The 21,115-nt window shown below is 42.3% G+C and overlaps 1 protein-coding gene across 3 annotated transcripts; it reads right to left on the bottom strand.

Moving 5' to 3' along the window:
- Window positions 1-5,168: 5,168 nt before the first annotated feature.
- On the bottom strand, window positions 5,169-14,978 carry VMA21 (vacuolar ATPase assembly factor VMA21). Of its 3 annotated transcripts, XM_029930779.1 has the most exons (4): window positions 14,793-14,978; window positions 9,740-9,849; window positions 8,958-9,145; window positions 5,169-8,064 (listed from the first exon to the last, which is right to left on the bottom strand). In XM_029930779.1, exons 1-3 carry the CDS (start codon window positions 14,900-14,902, stop codon window positions 9,003-9,005), a joined length of 363 nt encoding a protein of 120 aa, XP_029786639.1. In that variant the 5' UTR covers window positions 14,903-14,978; the 3' UTR covers window positions 5,169-8,064; window positions 8,958-9,002. The 3 variants fall into 3 exon arrangements, with proteins under 3 accessions (XP_029786639.1, XP_029786638.1, XP_029786640.1); XM_029930778.1 differs by lacking the exon at window positions 5,169-8,064 and having other exon boundaries at window positions 8,901-9,145; XM_029930780.1 differs by lacking the exons at window positions 5,169-8,064; window positions 14,793-14,978 and adding an exon at window positions 14,532-14,689 and having other exon boundaries at window positions 8,901-9,145.
- Between the last annotated feature and the right edge of the window lie 6,137 nt (window positions 14,979-21,115).

The raw sequence follows: 21,115 nt of genomic DNA, 5'->3' as shown, positions 1-21,115 counted from the left end.
ATCATCTATTGTTTCTGGTTAGAGAGATCCTGCTCGGTCACCACAATGGTCTGTGCTAAACCTTCTGGACAAGAGATAATCATGAAGTTATCTGAAGGTTATTATAAGTAAGAAACAAATTATTAGTAAAATCAAAGCTAAATAAAACAGATAATGTAAAAAGTATCACTTATTATGGAATTGTTACAAATTAAACTTCTAAAACCCACTGCAATAACAGAAAAAAACACACCCCTTCTAGAAAAACTATATTTCTGATACATGAAGAACCATATGTTCAAATGGTATCAAATATGAATGTGCATTCTATAGAAAATATTGTGTTGAGGGCAGATATAGGTCTAAGTCTGAAGTTTTCCCTGCCACTTGTATGGGGTGAGCCCTTGGCAGGGCTGTCCCTGGCCTTCAGGACTCCCTTTCCATTGCAGGCACAGCTGCCTCAGGGACTGAAGGAGACAGAAAGCATAGGTTATGTCAAACTCAAGTGAAACAATTCTAAAAAGGGACATAATATGGAATGACATTCATTCACTCAACATATGCACTGGACATACAGAATGTGAGCAGAATTGGCTGATATGATGGTTACCTGCATGGAAATGCATGGACCACTCGTGCTCGCCCAGGCAGAAATTGAGCGGAGGGGGGGGTGCGTGTAGACAGGTCAATTGAGAACCAAATTGTGAAGCTCCTCTGGAACCCTCTTAAGAACACCATTGGACTCTGGGTGTTTTGAGAAGCTGGCGACCTATCCAAAGAGCTGTAGTCATGGGCTTCCATGGAAGTCAGGAGTCCAAAATCAAGGCATGGGCTTGAGCCTCTGGAGGCTCTACGGGAGGATCCTCCCCTGTCTCTTCGAGTTTTTGGTGGCCCCAGCATTCCTTGGCGTGTGGCCACATCACTGTAGTCTCTGCCTCTGTTTTCACATGGCCTTCTCTTCCGTGTGAGTCTCTTTCAAACTCCCTCTGCTTCCCTCTTATAAGGATATATGTGAATGCATGTAGTTTATGAGAGATTATAAAGATTATCTACCAAGATAATCCAGGTAAACTCCTCTCAAGACCCTTAATTTAATCACTTCTTTCTCCATATGAAGTGATATCCATTCTTGGCATATAAGGTAATATTCACAGGTTCTAGAAATTAGTAAGTGCATATATCTTTGGAGCTATTTTTTAGTCTACCATAAAACCCTTGTAATAATATTGAGTCCATCCAAATAATCCAGGATACTCTCCCTCTCTGTCAGCTAAATAACAACCTTCAGTCTATCTACACCTTTCATTTCTTTTTCACAGGTTCCAAGGATTAAGATGTGATCATCTTTGGGCAGTCATTATTCTGCCTACCAGACTACACACCATAGTGTTGTGGACTGAATTGTGTCTCCTTCTCCCCAATTTCTATGTTGAGGTCCTAACCCCTAGTACTTTAGAACATGAGTGTATTTGGATGCCGCCTTTAAAGAGGTAATTAAAAATGAGGTTATCAGGGTGAACTCTAACCCAATATGACTCGTGTCCTTATAAGAAAAGATTAGGACACAGGCATACAGAGGGAAGAGCATGTGAAGACACAGGGAGGAGACGGCCATGTACAAGCCAAGTTTCCTCAGAATTAACTAACTCTGCCAACACCTGGATCTTGGACTTGTGGCCACCAGAAGAACTGTGCAACAATACAGTTCTGTTGTTTAAGCCCCACCGTGTGTGGTGCTTGGTTATAGCAGCCTGAGCAAACTCATGCAGTGACCTAATCCAGAGAGCTACTATCCCATCACATCGACAGTTTCCATCTGTAATCAAGAGGTGGGGAAGATACAAGGCATGTACACCAAGCAGTGGGACTCTTGGGGGCACCTTAGCATTCTGCCTACCACACACATGGCCTTTCTCACCAGACACTTCTGCCCTTCCGCCAAATCAATTGGAAAAACTGGTTTAACTTCTCTTGCTTATTCCGTTTTACTGTCTTTTCTATTCATTTCCCATTCAACTTTCAATCCCGATCCTAGTTGGTCCAAGATGGGTTGGGAGAGAAGACTGAGCAAAGAGTGAAGGCAGAGGACTGTGTCTAAGTAGAAGCAGCAGAAATACTAGGAGACGGAAAGGTATGGTGCCCTCGGCCTGTCCTACACCCAATTTTTAGGAAAGAAATGGAATGTGGAAGTGTGAGCAGACATTCATTTTCACAGCCATCCAAAAGATTAAGTTTCTATTTTGATCATTTTAAAGCAATAGCAGCAGGCTGTGCAATATACACTTTCTTTTAAAACACATATTTCTTTTTTTTTTAAATGTTTTATTTATTTTTGATACAGAGAGAGACAGAGCATGAGAGGGGGAGGGGCAGAGAGAGAAGGAGACACAGAACCAGAAGCAGGCTCCAGGCTCTGAGCTAGCCGTCAGCACAGAGCCTGACGCGGGGCTTGAACACACGAACGTGAGATCTGACTTGAGCCGAAGTTGGAGGCTTAACCAACTGAGCCACCCAGGCGCCCCTAAAACACATATTTCTATAGTTTACATATAACTGATAAAAATCAGATTATTTCGACTCTAATTTTTTTTCTGTTTTTGTGCCCATTAAAGGGCGAGAGCTAAACTTGATGATGTTGCTGATAACTGCAGAATCACACAGCAGAGTACTGGCTAGTGTCTCCAGACCCAGGTGCCAGGTTGCCTCTTGCCACTATTTTCTGTAGTACATGTCTTAAGCAGGATCCTAGCTGAATGACTGTAACTGCTGTGTTCTATGAAACCTAGTTACCCAGGAAAACCCCAGGTGCCATGCGCTGCACTGCTGCTTTGCTTGTATGCAGGTCTAAAGCGTGCCACCTGTGCGTACCTGTGTTTATAAAGAACCACAGATGCAGTGGGGAGTGGTGGAGAGGGGATATTTTAGGGCTTCAGAGAAGAGCACAGAGTCCTGAAAAACAGAGAGCCACAGATACAGATGGGAGAAAAAACTTGGTGATTCTCCAACTGCTTCAGTTTTTTTCCTGAGGCAGAACTGACAAAATTTGGTACAGAGGGACTGTGTTGGTATATTGCCACTTACTAGCAGCCCAGCCCTCATGCAACTTTAAGGTCCTCTGGAGGGCGGCCTCACACCAGGTCCTGGTCTGTCCTGACATTGACACTAGTCCTGTGCTCCAAAGTGCATGACTCCCACCCATCTATTCATCTGTCTATATCCCTATGTACCTACATCCATATCCATATCTACATATGCATGTATATACTGCATAGTGCCATTTTCATTTAACAAATCTGTTGAGCCCTGTAGCGAACATTCTGGGAGCCTCACCAACATCAAATCCCTTCCTCAGGGGTGAGCACTGAGTGGCCTAAGTTAATCAGTACGATGCCCAAGTGATTGGCATGAGACTGGGCACCTGTCCAGGCATAACTCAACCGAATGCTTGGCATTGCCTTGCCAAAGTGATTGTTTCCTGGGTGGGTATGTAAGCTGAGTCCATCCAGAGTAAAGTCCAGGGGTTTCTTCACTGGTTGGATGACAGTCTGTGGTGTGCAGATGAAGGCCCAGAATGGCAGCAGCCACTCTGTCACCACAAGGCAGCGATGCCTGAAGATGTCACCAACACACTGAGAAGGACATGCAGAGAGAATTCCAGAGAAATGGAGCAGAAATTCTAAACCATGCGAATGGATTGGCCCCACTCTGGCCTCTTCCACTGTTTAAGCCAGTTTGAATTATGGTCTCTGTTGCCCAACAACATTCTTTCTAAAATAAGGACTAGCCACTGGGGGGTCAGTGGTGAATAAGACAGTGCCTACTCTCCTGAGCATACAGCATAGTGGAGGTAGGTGAACAAACAGGATAATTGTATCCAATATTATGTGTTGTGAAGGGGGAGGCCTCTCTGGAGAGGCTACATTACAGTTAAGACCTAAAGGGTGAGAAAGAGCCAGCCCCAAGAGGATCTGGGGGAGAGGGTACCAGGCAGCTGAGGCGCGAGTGAACATGGGCAAAATAGCAGGGTGTACATGAAATGAACTGGGAAGATATAGGCAGTGACAGGACAAATATTTGGGGGCAGGGGAGTCATACTATTAATAGGGCGGATATACCTAGGAAACTACTTCTGGTCTTCTCCTTTACCTCCTTTACTTTTGAAACCAAACTCTCTTAAGTGCCTGTGCTAGCTTTTGCCTGTCTTTAAAGACCACAATAATGAAAAATCCAAGTAAGAGGAATGCATCAGGGGAGCAGCAGTGGCCATGTTTTAAATATGCCTAAGCTGCTTCTAAGAGTGCTGTCTGTCCGCGGTACTCATGTTCATAGAATTCATTAACTGTGAAGCAAAGTCAACATGATGGTCCAGGACTCAATAAAGCTCTTGTGATTTATGCAGGATTCCACCTTTGGTTAATAAAGTGTCTATCTGAGGCCTGCTTTATACAAACATCTTCAATTCCAGCATTAAAAACCTACATTAACTATTTCCAATCTCTAGCAGCAGTTTTCAAACTGGATTCGGATTCATCAGATATGGCCTGTTACAGACATGTATTTTCAGAGCCCTGCCCCAGAGGTTCTGACTCAGTAGGTCTGGGCAGTAAATCTGTACTTTTGCATAAGAACACAATCGTATATAATCCGTATATTTTGATACTAAGATGTCTCAAAACTTTTTGAGAAGTGGATAGTATTTATTAAGAACCAGCTAGAGCCCTCAGAAGCACAGAAAGGAGCTGGAGTACAATCAACAGGTGGCTAAAAGGCCACGGGCACAGGCAGCTGACACAGTAGGGTGGCATGCTGGCTAATGGAAGGACTTGACTACCCCCATATTTAATTGACTAGCCACAAGTATTTCTGGACTTTATTCCTTTATCAAGACTTGAAGCCCATTCATCCCCAAATGAATTTTCTTTAAAAACCCACAGGGTAAGATGCTGCTTTCTTTGCCCCACTGCCACACCACTTCCGATGGGTCCACCACAGATGAGGTATAACCAGCCCTTCCTGTCTCTGTACCCCTCGGAGCCCCCACCAGTTTGAGCATCTCCGGCCTACAATTATTGCGTAAGAGCTTACCCTTGACAACTCTGTATATATTTTATATGGTACAAAACAAAGGTAAACATGTTTTAAAAAGATGTTAATAAACTTACTGTTCATTGAATCAGGACACATCAAAGTGGCATTACAAACACTTTTTTAATGACAACAGATGGTAAATTTATACAAATTACAGGCTGGAATATAACGGATACAAAATCCACCCAGGTAGCAGTTAGAAAAGTATCACTTACAAAAGTAAATCTGATCCACGTGGCTAAAGAACTCAAGCCACCCATTTCAATAATGACACACCTTTCAAAATAGTGCATGTAAACCCTGCCCCTAGTCAGGGCACTATTCAAAGACTACAGCATATTCAATGACTCTACTGAGTTAAAAGATTCTAACATCTTCGGCAAGAATGTGAAGAGGTATCTTGTACCAGGATCACTATGCTAAACTCAAACAGGAATATGTGAACGTTCTTTGCAAACTGTAAGGTGCTGTGCAGATGTTGTTAGCTATTGCTATTTTTACCGTTCAGTGAGATTTCACTGAACTTGAAAAAAAGGAAGACAAGTCTCTGTGACTGACAAATAAGAACATGTTAAAAAAGAATGCAGATACTACTCGAGTATATGTACCAATGAGACAGGAAAGAAAAATGTGGCCAGGAGTGATGATAAGTTGAGGAGTTCCAAACTATTTTAATGAATATATAAAAGATTCAACTATTCATTCATTACATGTAAGTTACCACTCAGTTCCCAAAGTCCCTGAAAAGAATTTATTTTCTCAGGTTACCCTTTCCCTCTGAAAAAAGAAGAAATCTTGTCAAGTTATTCATGTGTTGCTTCAGCCCAGCTCTAGCAGAACTATCTTAAATGTAAGAGTACAGTCTGAATAAAGTCATACTTCTCTGTTGGAGGACACAGATTGCTGACCTAAGGAAGACAAGTGACAAATTCTGGAGCATTGCTGAACCATTTATAAACTGGGTCCAACAATGCTCTACAACTTCACTGGGTCATAAATAAAACAATAAACACGAAGTTGTCGAGAGATGAGAAATACACACACAATTTTTAAATCAGGATTTAAATCCTTTGTATCATGTACCATTGGCTATCATCTTTCCTTGGGAACATCTTATTTAACTGTTTCTACTGGTCTCCTTGGGTACTCAGACGTATATATAAAATTCATATGTAAATGGCAAATAAACATCAAACACATCAATCAGTTGCCTCTTTTGGCAAGGGTGCTAAGATTTTTATGATAAAAATAGTATTATTACAATGTATTTGTTAGGTTTCCATGAAACAGGAGGTCTTTTTTAATGGATGCTTAAATTCCTTCAGTAACAACTCAAAACTGAATTCTGCTGTTACATGTAAAATGTTACCTATCCACTTAAGAGCGAATAACATCAGATACATTCTACAACACATTTCATTTGTTAGCAATGGGAAGGAATGATTATATTCGGGGAGGGGGCAAAATCGGAGGCAAGGTGAGGAAGATAATGTGTTTATCAGTAGTTTGTGCTAACACTTTAAGTTATGCTTCCTAATTGAGGTTACTCTTATAATCCATCTTCAAACAACAGTGAACATATTCCTATCTTAAAATATTTATAAGGGCTCAATTGTAGCTTTCCTTTCTATACATCCTGAAATATGTACATTGTGCAACAGGAAATCCATGAGACATCTTGAAAAATAAATCTGTATGTCAAATACCATGTTATTTCAAGAGCAGCAAAGTAATGAGTTAATAGTTAAAACTCTAGGAAAAACTCAACTGGTTTGAAAACAAGTCTATATTGTAACAATCCTAAATATCAACCCTAGGATCCAATTCTAATTTCCAAACACTTGGTACTTTTCCCAAGAGAAAATTACAACTGCTTTTGCATGAATTCCAGGATTAAATACTTGCAGAAGAACATCCATATCATTTTATACCCAGCAAATGTCTGAAAACAAAATAATCTAATATTGGGCATTAATATTTTACAAATAGCATAAGATCCCAAAAGTACAAAACCTTGGTTTATAGAAAAGGAACTAAGTGGACAATAATTCTAAGTATGACTAAAGAAGGGATGAGCATTTAGAAATCTACCACATAGTACCCCAGACTCAAACTGGGGCATTCTACAATTTTATATTAAATGTGTACAATTTTACACTAAAAATGCAGTCTTTAAAACACTTTACATTTAGAGTAACTGCTTAAAGACAATTAAAGTGTAGACAATATTTAACTATAAGCAATAAAAAATGTCCTACAATAATCCTTTTTCTCAACAATTAAATACAAATGCCTATTTAGCTTTAATGCCTAACCATTTCCCTATTCCTTTAGTCCAGTTCCACATCAAAAATAAGGGTGGACAAATCAGTAATGTCAAAACAGTAAGGGCCATTGTATTACGAATTACAAGTAACAGGAAATTTAAACAATGAGAAATCTAGTAAAAAGGTAAAGGTAGAATGTACTTTTTTTAAGGAAATGGCCAATAATCATTCATCTGGAAAAATGCAAATAGCCGTCAGGTAACACAGGCAGAATTTAAACTTAAACCAAACGTTCGGAGTACTGAACTAGCATTAGGAAATGCACACAGGGTCTAAAGCAAAACAGTGGGTTATTTCCAGATGGTAACATCACAGGGAATTTAAATTCTCTGTTTCTCTATGCGTTTTTCCAGTTGTGTTTTAGACTGTAGTAAGTAGCTAGAAAGAACACACTAAGGATAGTGAAATAAAACCACAGAGTCTTTTTCTATCAGATACGACCTCACGGTGATCCAACTATACATATGTGGGATAGAACAGCTCTGAATAAGAAAGATTCGTGTAGGGCGCCCGGATGGCGCAGTCGGTTGAGCGTCCAACTCTTGATTTCAGCGGAGGTCATGATCTCTGGGTGGTGGGATGGAGCCCTGAGCTTGGAGCCTGCTTGGTATTCTCTCTCCCTCTCTGCCCCTTCCCCACTTGCAAACATGTTCAGCTGTGTGTTCTTGCTCTAAAAAAACAAAACAACCACCAAAAAAAAAAAAACAAAGACTTCACTAGTGATCTCAAGAATACTTCATGGATGATAAAAATAATCTACTCTCAGGATTGTTTATACTTCCTAAGTATGTGAAAAATAAATACATTTAAACATAATTTCCTAGCGTATACATTATTAAAAATTAGGAACAACAAACGGAAAGGGAGTGTACACAAAGCCTGTAATGGAAGCATGACTTCAGTGCTGAATGGCACAGCAGAGCGGAGCATTCCAAGTCCGTCTGGAAGCACAGGCTGAGCACCCAGCTACCTACCTCTGCTTTTGCTGCCTAGGTCATCAGAAAACCAGTCCTTTTACACAAATGAGTGTGATTCAGCCTAGTTTCCCCGTGAATTAATGTAATGAAAGATTCCTATTGACTATGGATTACACTTTGCACAAAATTTCTCACTGACATTCAGATTAAGTCCAAAATCCACAATTCAAGCAATTCTGCATAGGAATTTACAACCTAAAATCCAACAACCCATGACTTTTGTGATAGTCAAGGAACGTGTTCCAGTGAAGAACAGTTTAGATTTGCCTCACTGTGTACATCTTAATATATCCAGACGAGTGAAAGTTAAAACCAACCAAAAGACAAAATGCTATAGAACACTTTTGGTCGTCAGATAATCAAATTCTTCCCAAAAAGTGTCACTAAGTTAAGATACTTACTTGTGATCAACTTAACTTTTTCAAATTCTCATTAGCAAATGAGAGGTTCATTCAGTTAAAACTGATGATACAAATCATTGTATTAGAAACATCAAAAGTTAACACTAGTCAAATGTGACTCCTTCAGATTGATTTTAACATGTTCTCAACTTTATTGAAATCATCAATATCCCAGACGCATTTACCATTTTTAAAAGCCAATTTAATGCTATCGAAAGGTGATGTCCAATTTAATCCTGTTTGCCTTCACGCCACTGTCGTGAGCCTTCATTCCAGGCCACATAAACAAAGAGGGCCAAGACCACGTGGACGGCGACCACCGCAACAATAGCAGCATAAAAATAGCTGTCCCTATTGGACATCCCAAAGGCGCCTATCAAGAGAAAAAAAGTTTCCATTTTATTCCAAAATTTATCAAAGTGAAAAAAACAAAGCATACTAATTTTTATTAGGTATATACTTATTTAGGTAGTTAGGCAATTAAAAAAATAATACTTTGGGTGGTGATAAATCAAGTATTCATTTAAAGATTTGAAAACCTTCTATACACAAAGACATTATTCTGAATGAAAACTTTATCACTTTACTTAAAGACTTCAACATAAAAAGGAGGACTTTATTTTCTCCTCCTACTAATGGCTGCCACCAAAGGGACATTCTCCCAAATTCCCCCTCCCATGTCAGCTGACTACTCTCAGAAGTAGAATAAAAGAAAGGACTACAAGCTATTTCACAGAAAACCACCCACAAATACACTGTCAAGCTAACATACTAAATGATGACAAAGTGAATTTCATGAAGGAAAATTGATTTCAACAACACAATTTTTGAAAAGCAATACAGAAACAGATGGAAAAAGCAAATGAAGAGTACCTAGCATACAGATATAAGGAGATCACAAAAACACGGAGTCTTAAATATACTTATGCTAAGGGGGAAAAGGTCTTGTTTTATCATCTAGGATTACCTTCAAAAACATAAGACTTAGTCGTGAAATACAACCCAATAGGTACAGTGATCATTAAAGCTGTGAAGAACAGGAGCGTCTTCAGGGTAGATGCTAATGAACTTTCATTTCTGGAATAAAGTAAACAAAGAGAAAATCAGAACCTGCCAGGCTATTTCCAACTGTTCTTGTGTCCATAAACACTATAAATACGCACAGAGAAGACACTGGAAACCATGCCCCTGCCTTGGAAGCCGTGGGCAGAGGAAGAAGGTCGACTTAGGGACTCAAAACTGGAAGATCCTAGAGACCCAAAAACCATTCAAGAGACCCAGCATGAGAGGAAGCCTCAAAGTATGAAAGTGGTTTGTAGTCTTCAAAGTGCTATGCAAGTGTGCCCTACTGACCCATTTTATAATGGAGGTAGTAAAGGAAAAGGTACAAAGAAAACAACTAAAGAATGTCCACAATTAGTGAATGTTCATTCACAAAGCATCCTACCGAGGGCTAGCTGGATACAGCACAAACAAGGTATGAGAATCTCCAAAGAAAAAGCAGCCTAGAACAACCTGGATGTGGCTAAAGGAAACTTACTTTAATTGTTTGTAATTAAATTGCTATAGTAAAACTTAGCTGGTCTTCATGTAACATGGATACATTAAAAATTTAATGTCAAAACACCTATTCAGTGAATTCTATTTGTCCATGGCTATTTTTAAATCAGGGAAATATTCCAACGGAAAAAGTTCTGTTCCATCCAGAGTACAATAAAACTACTCTAAAGAATGTTACCAAGTTTTTCAAATTTTATGAAGAAAAACAAATGTGATTAATCTGCTACATAAAAACATTAATATAAGGATTAACATAAAAGCACAAACCAAACTGGATAACACAAAAATGTCCATAATAACAAAATGGGTTCCACAAATGATATGCATCAATATAGGGACACATTAAAAAGAATTCTGCCTGGGTCGCCTGGGTGGCTCAGTCGGTTGAGAATCTGACTTCGGCTCAGACCATGATCTCACAGTCTGTGGGTTTGAGCCCTGTGTCACACTCTGTGCTGACAGCTCAGAGCCTGAAGCCTACTTTGGATTCTGTGTCTCCCTTGCTCTCTGCTCCTCTCCAATTCACACTCTGTCTGTCTGTCTGTCTCTTTCTCTCATTCCCAAAAATAAACATAAAAACATAAAAAGAAAAAATAAGAGAATTGACCATTACTTAGAAAGTATTGGTGTGATAAATGAACACGGCAAACTACATCATATCATGTATATACAGAGTCTGCAAAAAACGTGTGAGGGCCCAATGCCTATTTCTACAAATAAAGTTTAGCTGGAGCAGACACACCCGTTTGTTTATGTACCATCTACGATGGCTTTGGGGGCGCCTGCGTGGCTCAGGTCACGACCTCACAGTGCATGGGCTCATGAGTTCAAGCCCCACGTCATGTGCTGACAGCTCACTCAGAGCCTGGAGCCTGCTTGGGATTCTGTGTCTCCCTCTTTCTCTCTGCCCCTCCTCTACTTGCACATGCTCTCTCTCTCTCGCTTTCTCGGAAATAAATAAAAACATTTTAAAAAATAAGACAGCTTTGGAGCTACAAAGGACAAGCTAAGTTGTGGTGCCAGACTATACAGCCTTCATAACCTAGCATTTACAATCTGGCCCTTTACAGAAAAACCTGATGAACCCCTGACATATGCTGTTCCCGTTATGTTAAAAATGTGTTTACATAAAAAGGACTCCAGAACAATATACAAAAATCAAGTTATTTTCTTATTTTAAAAATGTTCCTTAATGTTATTTCACTGGCTTTTCAATAAATAAGTAAATACGTGTCAGCGTTTGTCCTACACGCTGTTACAAATGAGCAACATTACTGAGAGCTATAGTAAGTCTCCAGCAATCCTACACACCTCTGTACTTCACCACCTGTGTTGTAAAAGCAGTAAACCCTACAGCTTGAGTCACTTAGCGAAGGTCCTTTTTGTCCCGTAAATGGAACCATTCTCAGACCACCTTAACATACTTCAACCTTTATGCCTATACTCAACATTTGGACTTAATTAATTCTCTTTCTGGTAATCCTCAGATGCTCTGGTTTTTATCTGTATCTTTCGAAAGGAGATGGCCCAATCTTCAAGGTCCACTCCCCACCCCCACCAAATTAGCCTCTCCTCCAAGTATCTTTCCTGTATCTTTTACCTCTTCTTACAGCATTAAATATGCCAGCTTGCTTCCTATATAGTCCTGCACATTTCTCTGGAGCCCTAGAAAATCCAGGCAGAGGTTCTTCTAACTGTGTAAATTATTAGCTAGGAGGTTTCTTTCTATCTAGAAAGGAAAGGAACGTCTCAAGTTTCTGGTCTACAAACTCTTTTGACTATGAATCCTTCTTCAAGTATAAGTTTTGACCACATACCCCATACAGACATACTTATTTTTTAAACACATTTATCTACACAAATATTATCAATACATTCCTTAAAATACAAACCATGTGCAAAAAGATACTAAAAAAGCATAAGGTTAAAAATAAATTCATGTGTAAGTTCTAATATTTTCTTTCCACACTTTACTGGACCATCTTTTAACACATCCTACTATGGTAACTACTGAGGTATACCATTACCATCTCATATACTTATGCTCCTTTAAACTGTTTCCTAGGAGGAAACGTTTACAGAAATTTATTGTGTAATGTTCATGAAGAATATGAGTAGTTCTACAAAACTTCAACGTAAGCATTCGACCCCTTCTTTTATGAACCGCAACAAAAAAACATGGCCTTCTTGGTTGTTTCTATAGTGAGTTAAAGCATGCGTTTTAGGTATGCAAAGTTAAGATACCTAACCTGATAAAGAAACAAAGCCTGAGAGTTAACTCATTTTGTTCTTGAGATTATGTCTCTTGAATATGTAGTATCTGACCTGGCTTTCAGAAAACATTATTATTGAAAAGATAGAATACCACATAAAAATGGTTTAAGGCAAACAAAATTATTTACAATCCCACGGCTCAAACATAATCTTTTCTACATGTTAATGTCTAGCCCCACACACTAAACGTCAAGTTTGCCACAGAAGGGAACATGGGAAGCTCTATCTGCTTAGTGCTTGCTGCAGAAGTTGGTATGAAGTGGGTAAACTCTACGTGGTTTTCAAAGTATAGGGACAGTAAGTTCATTCTGACTTATTTCTTTGAGGCCCACTTGAATTCTGGACTTTCCCATTCTTCATTTCTAACAAGTCTCACTTAAAACCCAACAAGAGATACAAAGAAGAAATCAACTGAACAATATCAGTTGCTTTGTTTTAGAATAATTCACCTGTTACACATAAACTGGCTTGTGCCAGCAGAACTTCCAGGTGCAGTGGCGGTGTGGCTGGAAGCCACAGAGAAAATGTCCTGTAAACACTAAAGGAAACTTACTAGTTTTCAAAAGTTTGGGTGCTTAACTTTATATATGCTCTGTCCCATATTTGTGAGGTCATAACCCAGAATAAAAGTCAAATTTTTGGAGCTTAGAGTAAAAAGTGAAAAAGAATTTACTATGTTCCCTTCTGTGGCAAGCAAGATTTCCACTGCAAGTAGATTACGCTGCAAATTCAATTAGGAAACACTAGAATCACTTCAGGAGGGCTAAACCATATTCTTACGGTACTTGAGAAAAATATCTGTTGGTATCCTCACTAGTAAATAATAATTATAATAATAAGCATTTAGAGTGACATCGTAAGACAGTGTAAAATGTCACGGGGTTCCAAAGATCACGGGCTTTGAAATCTGTGGGACTGGTCAAATTTCACCTTCAACACTTACTAATTTAATGTGGCCTAACTGTGTGCTCTTGGGCAAGTGATTTGTCCGCAGTCAACTTCTTCTTTAAAAAAAAAAAAGCCATTTCCCCAGTTCACACTCACTCACTAACAGAGGACCATGGGGAGGGGAAGGGGGGGGAAGAGTCAGGGAGAGGGAGGGAGGCAAATCATTAGAGACTCTTGAATACTGAAAACGAACTGAGGGCTGAAGGGGGAGGGAGAAAAAGGAAGGGGGTGATGGTCATGGAGAGGGCACTTGTGGGGAAGAGCACTGGGTGTTATATGGAAACCAACTTGACAATAAACTATACTTTAAAAAACGCAAACTGAGCACTTTCTTAATTTTGCTAACGTATGTAATCAAAAGCGTAAGTTGAGACTGGCACACAGTAGGTCATCATCAAATGGTGGCCAAATTCCTCTCCACCCTCTTGTCTACCGAGTATCATTGGCTAGGCTACTCGGCCAGAACTACCACTACCGTTTTACTCGCCACCAACCCCCAAAGTACTCCAAGTGAAGCAGTCTCAAACCAGGGAGAGCCCCTACTCCCCTCCCTTCGTTCATTCGTACAGCAAACATTTAAGCCCCGACGATGCAGGCCCCGTACGGGACACGGAGATGAAGAAGGCCGGGTTCCTGTCCTCAGGGAGCTCACCCTGCAGTGGGGAGAGATTGCAGAGAGCAAGATCGCAAAACAAGACGACAGCGAGAGGAAGTGGTAGAACAGAAGCATGAGCTGAAGGCCAACCGACTTCTCCCCTATGACCCCGGGTCCCTGCCCCCGTGCGGTGAGACGCTGCAGGCCCCAATCTGCTTCCCTTCTTCCCCACCCCGCAGCCCTCCCCCGAGGGTCCAGGTCTCACGCCCACCGAAGGCCAGCCCGCTCGGCTCGGGCCTTCCCTCACACCCCACTCCCAGGCCAGGGCCAGGTCGCCTCGAGGCCCGGGCCCCTGCCCGGCCTGGGCCCCGCTCGGGACTACCTGAAGTCAGGCGACTGCAGTGCATTCAGCGCTGCTTTATCAAGGCGCTCCATAGCGCAGCCAAGGCCGTAGCAGGTGCTCGCAGGCGGGCCGGGTTCAGCGACCTCACCGTGTCTGCTCCCGTGCAGGTCGACGGAGGCGTGGCGCGCCGGAAGTGCCGGCTAGTGCCGGGCGGCAGGCCGCATTGCGCAAGTGCGGCGCGCGTTGGTGACGTAAAGCTGCGCCGGCGCGGGCGCAGGCGCAGACGCTCACGTGACTTACCGGCCGGGGCTCCGAGGAGTGCGCCCTGCCAGGAGCTGTCTCCGCTCCAGGAGCTGGCCGGGACTGTAGCCCACCTGCTCCACGTTGAGCCGGGACTTGCCTCGCAGCATGATCCTCCGGGGTGGGCGGCGCTACCCCCGCCCCCTGAGCGCGCGTGAGCACCGCTGGTCCCTCTCTGGACTCCTGCCGCCGAGCTCCGGTTGCGGGGCTACCGGTGCAGATGAGTCACAAAGACGAACGACGAGGCAGAAAACTGTGGTGCTAGGCAACCAAGCAGTTTCCGAAAACAACACAAAAAAGCAGTGCACATTATTCCCCAGCCCTCGTGAAATGCCTCATTGTCACCAACAGTGAAAGTCCAGCCGTGGGAAAGTGGGAGGAGTTAGTTTGACACTCACCCGAGTCCTAAGCTAGTCAATGTCTGAGTTGAAAGAGCCCTTGCTGAGAGACTGTTCAGGCCTGACGACGCCGGTGACCCCAACTTCCACTTCAAGTTAAAAACATTTTGCAGCTGCTCAGAAAGCCGCCAATGAGACAACAGGGACTCAAATAGTAAGGGACAGATGGCCCTCCGGGGCCGCGCAACCCGAGAGAGGTATAAACGAAAACAGTGCTGTAAGCCTAGGGTCAGGCTTGACACAATAACGTTGCCACTGGCTGCTAATAAGAGGACAACCCTTACATGGTCAACTCCTGGAAAGGGCCGCTGACCACACATCTATTTTCTGCACCACATGGATACAGAGACCACATCTGAAATCATGACTAAACATCAGCTCAGAGCAGTGTTAAGCGCTCTTAACAGTGTTAAGCCAGCACGAAGCCTGGGTTTGAGTTCAAACTTAATCCTCCTCTGGGCCTCATCTAGACCCTTAGGGCGACAAGAATCACCTAATGCTGGAACTGGGGCAGAATGAGAATCTAACTGTGGGGTTGGCAAACTGGCCAGCCGGCCAAATACAGACAGCCTGCCTGCCACTGTTTTCCTACAGCTTGTGAGTTAAGAGTGGGTTTTCCATTTTAAATGGTTGAAAAAAAGCAAAAGAAAAGTAATATTCTGCCACACGTGAAAATTATATCAAATTTAGATTTCAGTATCCATAAATAAAATTTCATTGGAACTCAGCAATGCTCATTAATTTGTATCATCTATGGGTGCTTTCACTCTACAACGGCAGCGTTGTATAGTTGTGACAGGGACTGTATAGACCACAAAGCATAAAATGTTTACTATCTGGCCCTTTACAGGAAAAGTTTGCCACCCCCGCTTTAGCAAATTACCTTGTAATGAGGTCCTTGAACCCCTAGGGATCCATAAATGTAGTAATGAGGTTTCTGAGAATAATTTTCAATATTTTAAAAAAATTTTAATGAATTTAATGTATTTACTTGCTATAAGGAATCAACAGCTACTTAGAACATGACCTTTCTTTGATTTGACGCACTAATTATATCACATTGATGAGGTAATCCTGATTATCTCATTAGAAAATTATTACTAAACTAAAATAAGCCGTAATGTACTTGACTGACTAAATCTTTTAAAACATACAGAATGGACACAAGAGGAGGGAATTTTGTGACTTTGTGTATCTCTAATGCCTAGAATAAGGACCTGGTATATCATAGATACTCAATAAATATTTGTTAAATGAACCAGGTCCACAGGAGGACAAAGAGCACCACTGATATAGTAGTATTAGCTTGCTGGGACTACCTTAGCAAAGTACCCCAAATTGAATTATTACCAGTGGGAGCGTGTTCGATGTGTGAATGAAAGCCTCCATTCATGGATCCCCCATGGAATATTTACATGAGGGTCTGCAGTCAAATAAAGACAGCCAGAGGGAAAGTAGCAAGCACAAAGCAGTTTATTAAGGACCTTATGCTCTCTAGGTGGCAGAGCGGGCAGGCCCAGAGGTGGTAACTGCACCGGGGTTTGGGGTGTCTTTTCTTTTTAAGTCTGCATAGGTTACGGATGTGTCACAGCTAGGGGTGTTCTCCCACTGAGGGTGCTTCCAATCATGTGAGGAACTCCTCCTACCAGTTGTGAGGAGTAGTTTTCTGCCCCACAAGGTTCTTGCCAGAAGTGTCCATGGCCATCTTTGCCCAGGGGGAAGTGTTGAAAAAACAATGTAAATCTATTTTAATAAAGCTGTAGGTTACCCTGAGGCAAGGTTGAAGAGGAGAGCGGGCCAGTGTTCTGCGCCTGTGGCAGTTGGTCTGTTAGCCTGGGGGTGTTGGAAGCCAGAAGGCCAGGACGGTAACCACACTAAGTGGGACATTGTGCCCTCAAGCTTCTAACGCCTATTTAACACATATTTAACACCACCTTTGCCTGCAGCTCATATCTAATTTACTCTATCAGAATGGCTTAAACGAAAGAGATTATCACACAGTTCTGTAGGCCATAGGTCTGGGATGCGGTGACAGCAGAGTTTATTTCTTTTGAGGTTACTGAGGGAGAATCTGTTACATGCCTCTCACCTAGTTTCTGATAGTTTGTGGGCAATCTTTGGTGATACTTGATTTGTAGAAGCGTCCCCCAGATTTCTGCATTTATCTTTACGTGACATTCTCCATGTGTCTGTATCTGTGTCAAAATATCTTCTTTTTATAAAGATACCAGTCATATTGGATTAGGGACTTACCCTACTCCAGAATGACCTCAACTAGTCACATCTACCACCCAGTTTCTAAATAAGGTCCCATTCTGAGATACTGGGGGTTAAGAGTTCAACATAGGAATTGGGCTGGGGACAGGAGAGACAAAATTCATCCCATACCAGTCAGTAGTGTAAACTCCTTTTTGTACCGATGGGGACCTGTGTTCTGGAGAGGGAAGGGAGTTGTCAGAAGTCACACATATATACCTAGAGGGCCTACCTGAAGTCCTGTCTCCAGACCAGAACTTTGACACTCTTCCAGTAGGAGCTTCTGTGGCAATTGTGTGATAACTCAGACAAGAATCATTCATAAAAGAGATCTGATATGGGACAAAATGCGTACTTAATCTCACATATTAGTGTTCTTTGTTTTGTTTTCTTTTGTTTTTGGTAAACTGCAGCTGTCATAACTTTGTTGCTGACTTCACATTTCACCAACATTTACGGTGAGCTCAGCGAGGTAAAGATAAAAGTTTTAGAATAAACCCAAGCTGTAAGAAAAAAAAATTAGACAGCATTCTGGACCCTTAACAAAGTCCTGCAACCTCCTACCTGCAGCAGCTGCTGAAGATTGTGGAGGTCAGTGGAGCCCAAACCGTCATTGCCGTGGGAATGAAAAGGCATGGGGGGGGGGGGCGTGGTGACGAAGGAAGCAACCCTAAGGAGTGCCTCTCCTATTCCCTAAGAATCAGAAAATGATTCTTAAAGGGCAAGAGCCCCAGTCTGGCCTTTTCATTTCAGTTGAGAAAAACGAGCTAAAGATGGGTAGTGACTTGCCCCAAACCCACTAGATTAGGGACAGGATTGGACAATTTATAAATCCTAACTCTCGATCTAGTGTTTTGTCTATCATGTTGTTTTAAACCTCTGTGCTATAAATCTAGTGACATGGAAATTGTACACCCAAAGTAGACTTTGGCAATACCCTACAATTTGCTTTGCTGATTTGCACAGCACCTCCCTGCCTCCCGTCCCCGCCCCCCGCAGTTCCCCTTTGGGTATCTGGTGGTGGAGCTGGTTGGGAATGGCCATACTTGAAAAACCAAATGGCACTTTCTGAAGCCGATCCTTGCACAGTGTGGCATTTTAAAATCTAAGTCATGAGGAAAATAGAAATAAACTCCACCATACAATCAATAAAAGTCATCGAGAGAGGAAGAGAGAGAGGGAGGGAGAGAGAGAGAGAAACTCTGGCTTATGTGTAATGTGGGTTGGGATGGGTTTGTTTGTTTGTTTGTTTTTCTAATACAAATTGGTAAAATATGCCCCATGGTGAAAAAATTTAGTTCCACTTCTAGAAAAAATCAATAAGCAGTTTGGGCTGGAGGTTCTTTTAGTAAAAACCTTTTCTTCTGTCAGGAACCTCTAGGCAATGAAATGCAAGTTTTTGTTGTTTATTTGTTGATGTCTCTTGCAACAGATAATTAACTAATTTACTTAACAAACACTTATTTTATTTATGTTTATGTAGAGACAGTGTGCATGCACGCATTACAAAGTGAGGGGGAGGCAGAGAGAGAGAGGGAGAGCAGGCTCTGGATTGGAATCTGGGTCTCCAAGCTCTTTCTTTCCCAAGGCTGGCACACCCAGTCTGAGCTGCACTCTTAATATCTGTTGAATAAAATTAATACATAACTGATGAATGAGAGAGTGAGCCAGAGAAGTGCCAGGGAAGTCCTAAAGTTCTAGCAGGTTCACAAAGCGAAAGAGCAGTTTCTGTTTGAGGTTGTTTTTGTTTTTGTTTACCTGCTCTCCGTATAGGTGACATATAATGTTATGTTAGTTTCAAGTGTACAACTTAATGACTCGTGTTCTCCATTTTTACCTTTTTCATTTTCCGTGAATGAGTTGAAAAACGAAACAGAGAAAGGGAAAACACAGCAGCAGCAGGTAAATGAAACCCAGGAGAAGCAAAACTCCGAAGAGCTGGTGATTTGGGCCCCAGGGGAAGGCGGGGTGATGGTCATGGAGAGGGCACTTGTGGGGAAGAGCACCGGGTGTTATACGGAAACCAGCTTGACAATACACTATAAATAAGAAAAAAAGAAAAACAAAGACCATAAAAGAGACAGAAAGGTTGCCTGCTGGCCAGACAGAGCCCTTGACCTCGCTGGTGGAGCGGTCCCAGCTGCTTCTCCCAGGCCTCTCCTGGAAAGAAAACACCAACGGCCTGCCAGGAAGTGTGCAGTGAGGGGGTGTGCTAGTGCTCCAGTGTGTGACTGTGTGAGTGTGCATGCCGCATGTGTGTAAGATTGTGTGCGTTGCTTCGGAAATTGTTTCCTCCGAGCCCTGGAGACCTCTCCACAAAGGTGTGAGAGAAAGCAAACAAGTCTGCCATTCAACAAGCATGAGCCAGTATGTGCTACACATCATCGGCAACCCTCTGGGGGGCCGCAAAGACAGGAAGCACATATCGCTGAGTGGGTACAACCCGTGATACCTAGTCGTATGAATAATGTGCAGTCAAGTAAAAGCCAAAGGCAGGTTCATCTCCTCCCAGGAAACATAATTTTCCTTGATGATGACATTGCAGGGGTTTGCCTCCCAGGCCCTGGAGGGAACTTTTTGAGTTGTGAGACAGGCAAGACACTTTGCCATTAAAACGTATTACATACATTTGAAAAGGACAGAGAAAGTCTGAAAAGAGAGGAGGGAGCCTCTTCCTTTACTTTTCTACAGGAAGGATTTCGCCTCTAATTTTTAATTTGCATTTGCCCTTATACTATCTAATTGCTAAAGGCCAATAAATGTGTGTGTGTGTGTGTGCGCGCGCCTGTGTACATGCATGTGCACTCCCTCACATACAAACTCTTCCTTCCCCTCAACCTCACACAGAAAATCCCTGGATGACTTTGTAGAATATCTAAAACATGCTGGTTATGAAGTGGCTCCTGTGGTGTCCACACCTGAAGTGCCACTGCCCCCATCTCTGCCGCTTCTCAAGTTCCATCCCTCCTATCAATATCTCCTATGGCATTTCAGGCCTAAGTGATAGCTTTTGATTTCTTCTATATCCTGTGAATGTACTTGGGGCTTCCAGTCTTCTCCACTAGACCATAGAGGGGGAGAGGAGGACACAGCTGGTGGCTTTTTCATGTCTGTACCGCCACCGGACCGGGCCTTGAACATGTGCCCTCAGTCAGCTGCACTGAGAATCATTCTAGCACCACTTCTCTGGCTTCCCCCCTCCCACCCTCCTTTTCCTCTGCTCCCTAAACTCTGCTGTGAGAATATTAAGCCAGAAGAATAAGGATTTATAAGATCTGTTCCCAAAGTGACTCACCTAAGAGTCTTGGTGCTTTCCAACCTTGCCTCCCACCCTCTAGGCTCTGACCACCCCGGAGCCTAGAGTAAATCTATGTTTTCTTGCAAGCAACTATGCCCACACCCCTCTGTGACAGACAGGCTGATACTTCAGACCCGAGGAAGCCAGAGTACATGACAGAGGCGCCCAGCTTCTTGCAGAGGCCCATACAGGCATGCCTCTCCATGGACCTCTGTGAACCAAGAAGGCCAAAGTTTGCCCCACAAAATAGCTGCTATTTTGGAAATCTTTATTTGAAGAAGTTGCGCACTCAGTCCTCTGATTCCAGAAGGTCAGGCTGAGATCTGACTGCAAGAGAATAGTTGTTAAAAGATTTCCCCCTAGAAAGTTCT

This window comes from Suricata suricatta, chromosome X, assembly GCF_006229205.1.
Source record: "Suricata suricatta isolate VVHF042 chromosome X, meerkat_22Aug2017_6uvM2_HiC, whole genome shotgun sequence".
Lineage (NCBI taxonomy): Eukaryota > Metazoa > Chordata > Mammalia > Carnivora > Herpestidae > Suricata > Suricata suricatta.
Note: the sequence above shows the minus strand (reverse complement) of the source record. Positions and strands in the feature narration are given on the sequence as shown.